Below are 5,153 nucleotides of genomic sequence, written 5' to 3'. Positions count from 1 at the left end.
TTTTTTTTTTTTTTTTTTTTTTTTTTTCTCTTTTTTCTTTTCCTTAATCTTTTAGAACACTACGAGAATGGAACCGTTGACCTTAAATAAGGTAATACATGTCTTTATTCGATGAGCTATGTCTGAATTGACATGAATTTTTTTACATTTAAATCCTCCGAATCTTGGTTTATAGTGTTGTGGGTGAGGTCTTAGAAGACATTATATCACTAACATGTAGTTTATATCCATTCCTACTTGTGAGGTAGATAGCTCTAAAGATGACAAAAGAAGACTTCTTTAGCTTTATATGGTTTGTGCTCTACGTGAGCACGTTGTTTGCCTGAACAAAAATAAAGTTTATACCCACTCGAACCAATACAACTCATGAGACAAATAGATCTAGAGGAGCCTTATAGATAGAGGAATCTTACTCGTGAGACAAATGGCTCTGATGATGACCAAATAAGACTTCCTTAGTTTATATGGTCTTTGGTCTACGTGAGCACATTGTTTGCCTGAACAAAAATAAAGTTTATACCCACTCGAACCAATACAACTCATGAGACAAATAGATCTAGAGGAGCCTTATAGATAGAGGAATCTTACTCGTGAGACAAATGGCTCTGATGATGACCAAATAAGACTTCCTTAGCTTTATATGGTCTTTGCTCTACGTGAGCACGTTGTTTGCCTGAACAAAAATAAAGTTTATACCCACTCGAACCAATACAACTCATGAGACAAATAGATCTAGAGGAGCCTTATAGATAGAGAATCCTACTCGCAAGACAAATGGCTTTGAAGATGACCAAATAAGACTTCCTTAACTCTATATGGTCTGTGCTCTACATGAGCATGTTGTTTGCCTGAACAAATATAAAGTTTATGCCCACTCGAACCAATACAACTCACGAGACAAATAAGTCTAAACGAGTTTGATAGATAGAGAAGTGGCAAGAGGAGACTTCTTTAGCCTTATATAGTCTTTTGCTCTAAATGAGTCTTAAAGTTCGTAGTTCTATTATCGATCTATTTTTATAAAATAAGGATTGTTTTTATATGATGTATTAATTTATACTATTCACAATTTTTTTTTTTAATTCTTAAAAAATCTTAATAAGAAACATCAATTATATAACGAATGTTAATAAATGTAATTCATTCTATTATTAATTTATATATATATTTTTAAATGTCAAGGAGAAAAGTACTTTTTCATAAAAACATTTTAAAATCAATTTATTATTTTTTTAAGGATTATGAATATTATAATAATAGTTGAAAAATATACAATAAATGTCAATGGCCCCCTGGAAAAAATAATGGAGTTCATCAGGCTGGATCATAAATATTGTCATTTTGCTTCTCAAAAATATTAATTCTATAGAAATATTTAAACTATAAAACAAAAAAAAAAAAACAAAAAAAAGAACGAAAAAGCTCTATAGAAATATTTATTGCAACACATTTAGATATGAACAAAATTAAATCATACTCTGTTTCCTAAAGTTATGACCAATTTTCTTGCAATTCTTTTTAAAAAATGTAGAAGCTTATAGTTATTCTATCCATTATCTTGAGGTGACTCTTCCTTGAATTCTCGAGCTAATATCACCTATTTTCTAACATGAGCATAGCTCAACGGACGTAAAATATGTATTCTCGATCAAGAGATCAGATGTTCGAATCTTCACTCTATAATCGTTGAATACAAAATAATAATAATACCATTGAAAGGTTTTTTTGTCCTTAAACTTTAAAATTTACTAATTGACACGTTAGGAAATTTACAGAATAAAACACAAATTAATGAACGTAGCACGTAGCTTTAAGATCTTAATGATAAGTTTAAAGACCTATTAGACATTGTAGACATTTTATAAAAGTTTATAAACAATATATTTAAGCTGAAAGAAATTAAATTTTTGTTAAATGGTAAACAATCAAATTCAACAATTACTTTAGAGGGTAACCTGTATTAAAGAAGTTTTACAACCATAATCATTAAAAAGTGATTGATTTCAAAATCACTTTTGGGGTAATATTTTGAAAGAAAAGCATTAATTAAGTGTTTAAAGTAAGAGGTAATAAGTTGAATAACAAAAAAAAATGAATATATGAATCAACTGATACTACATCTGAACGAGAGTGATCTGAGAATACGATGATTAAGAAATTCTTAGAAGAACGGGTAGTTACTATCTATATCAACAAGGTGTACCTTCCTTTCTGGTTTGTTACTTGACGGGTAACTTTAATTTAAAATATTTAAAAAATAATATTTGAAAAGAATAAGAAAGAGGAATAAAAATAAATGGATTTTATTGCCACATAAATTTACAGTTTTACCGTCTCACTATGTTTTTTTTACTGTAACAGTAATTTTCAAACAGTATCAGAGCGGACCCCACGATAATCATCTGCAACCCCCCGCCAAAACTGAATAAAACTCTCCTCTCATTGCCAAACACGCCTCACTTCTCCCTCTCTCTCTCTCTCTCTCTCTCTCTACTTCTTTCCGATCGCCGGCGCCAATCCCTCCGCCGCCTTCGCGGCCTCAGTTTCATCACCATGACTTCCATTCCACGGCGGAGCTTTCTTCCTACGCGGCCTCTCAACGACGCGCTCCCTGTCTCGCAGCCGGACTCCACACAGACGCTACGCCGAAGGCTCTCTTCGATTTCCTTCAAGATCCAGCCGATTTCTTCGCCTGTTACTTCCTGGTCGTTTCATAGATCTAAATCGGTGTCTTCTTTGCGCGATCACACTGGCAAATCGCTCCGGAAGTGGTGGGATTGGGGATGGTCCTGGATCCTCTCTCGCAAGGCTGCCTTCGCTCGAGATCTGGAAATGAACGATGAAGAAACAAAATCTCTTAGATCTAATTGCAGAGGTAGTTTCAGACATCTTTTCTATAAGGTTAGGTCTGAGTTCCGCAAACTGATTCGCTCCGATCGCGTCGGTCTTCCTCAAACTTTCAAATACGATTCGGTTAATTACTCGAAGAATTTCGATGACGGTGTGAAATCTTAGGTGTTTTACATTGTAATCGATTTTATGTGTTCGAAGGAATTCAGACTTTTGTGTTGAATAATATGCTCTGTTTCAAGCTAGATTCAGGAAAACTACAAGGATATAGAAAAAGAAGCTTCCGATTCCGCCAATGGAGGCCTCTGATTTTCGCTGTAATTGTTGCCGGTAATCGATTTGGCTAAATCAATCTGTTCATCGTGTTCATTGCTCCGTTCTTCGATCGATCGAAACAGAGAACGCACATTTGATTGCTCGCCGGTCCTGAGGTGAAGAAGAACAGAGAGATTTCAGAGATCTTCATCGCAAATTATGAGATCAAAGAGTTTGAAGTACATAAGAATTCTACTTGTTTTTGCAGATTTTGTTTTTCGTTTGTATAATCACGTCAAATTTCATAGTATTTCTCCATTGTAATTCCAATACTACATTTTCTCTCTTTGCTTTTATTTATTTATTAAATTATAAATTTAACCTCTAAATTTTAATTTTATATCTAATAAATTTTTAAAATTCAAAAACATCACACTTAACCTTTCAATTTTATATATACAAAAACAATTTTTTTTATTAAATATAAAATTAAATTTTATAAATATCTAATAAATTTGAGAATTTTTAAAACAATTTAAATAATTCAACAACATATTAAGACATAGGAAGTAATTTAATTTAATTTTTTTAGGTTTTAGGGCCAAGCTTATTCTACGAGCAAAGGTAATGTGTTTTAATGTTTTACTTATTAATTTATCTCTCAAATTAAATAAGTGTGTAATGACCCTGGGTCATTACAAATGGTATAAGAGTCAGACACCAGACGATGTGTCAGCATTCTCGCTATTCCTCGAAAGGGATAGACACAAGGCGGTGTGTCAGTAAGGACGCTGGGCACTATAGGGGAGTGGATTTAGGAGCGATCCCACATCGATTGGAGGAAGGAAAGAGTGCCAGCGAAGACGCTGGCTCGCTAGCCCGAAAGGGGTGGATTGTGATGTCCTATATGGGTTGATTGGGGAGTAGAACAAACCGTCATTTATAAGGGTGTGAAAACCTTCCCCTAGTAGACGTGTTTTAAGTCATTTATAAGGGTGTGAAAACCTTCCTCTAGTAGACGCGTTTTAACGCCTTGAGGGGTATCTTGCAAGGGAAAGCCCAAAGAAAACAATATCTGTTAAAGGTGGATCTGGGTCGTTACAAAGTGTGTGTTATGTTTATCACCATTTCAATTGTATGAAAAAATAAATAAGAGATTCAAATCAACAAATTTAAAATTCAAAATTAAAATGATTTATTTTTTGTTTCCTCGGGTAAATTATACCTAAAAAAATTTAATAATATGACACCGAAGCAAGTTAACAGTGAATATAAACCAACATACCACGGGAATATATTTGTACCAAAATTTGAAAAATAATCTTTTTTAGTAAAATAATAATAAATACAAATAAAGAAAAAAAAATCAATTATTAATTAGTATATGCAGTTCGAAGTCTACTTTCATTTAAAATTTAAAGGTAAAATGTCGTGTTTTGTTGAGGTTCGTGAGATCTCATATCGATTACAGAGAAAAAAATGAAACATCATTTTATAAGGACTGACGACAATAACAGGTCAAAGCAGACAATATTTGCTAGTTGAACTACTATAAAAATTAGTCATAAAAAAAAAAAATTAATTCTAAATATCCTTAGCATTTATCTTAGTTAATAATTACTTGATTTTATTTTATTAATTATAAATTATCACCGACCTCCATGAATTATTATATACATTTTTTTTAGTAAAAACCTCTAAATTACTAGAGTTAAAAAAAATAGTTTAGTAATTAAAGTTAAATATAAATAATTGACTAAAAAATTATTTATGTTATAATATTGAAATTATTTATTTTCCCAAAAAAGTATCATATAATTGTGGAAAAAAAAAGTGGTGTCGGTGTGAGAATTAATGCATAGATCTAGAGAATGGCAAGAAATTGATGAATAATTAAGATCCCTTCGTAGTTCATGCTCTGTCCAATCTCCTGTTGACACGTCACATATTATTGTCGGTCACATAACTCTCCTACAATATTGGAACCATATCTTATTTACTTCTATTATTCTTTTAAATATTATTTCACAAAAAAAAAAAAAAAAAAA

General features: G+C 31.9%; 1 protein-coding gene across 1 annotated transcript in view; it reads left to right on the top strand.

Annotated features, from left to right (window-relative positions):
• Nucleotides 1-2,553: 2,553 nt before the first annotated feature.
• The window catches only part of LOC111435129, a 7,585-nt gene continuing 4,985 nt past the window's right edge, over nucleotides 2,554-5,153 (top strand). The window contains exons 1-2 of the mRNA XM_023072467.1: nucleotides 2,554-3,001; nucleotides 3,052-3,180. Of these exons, the coding sequence (XP_022928235.1) occupies nucleotides 2,554-3,001; nucleotides 3,052-3,180 (577 nt within the window). The remainder of the gene's footprint in view (nucleotides 3,002-3,051; nucleotides 3,181-5,153) is intronic.

This window comes from Cucurbita moschata, unplaced genomic scaffold, assembly GCF_002738365.1.
Source record: "Cucurbita moschata cultivar Rifu unplaced genomic scaffold, Cmos_1.0 Cmo_Scf00048, whole genome shotgun sequence".
NCBI classification, from domain to species: Eukaryota; Viridiplantae; Streptophyta; class Magnoliopsida; order Cucurbitales; family Cucurbitaceae; genus Cucurbita; species Cucurbita moschata.
This window is presented reverse-complemented; position numbering and strand designations above follow the sequence as displayed.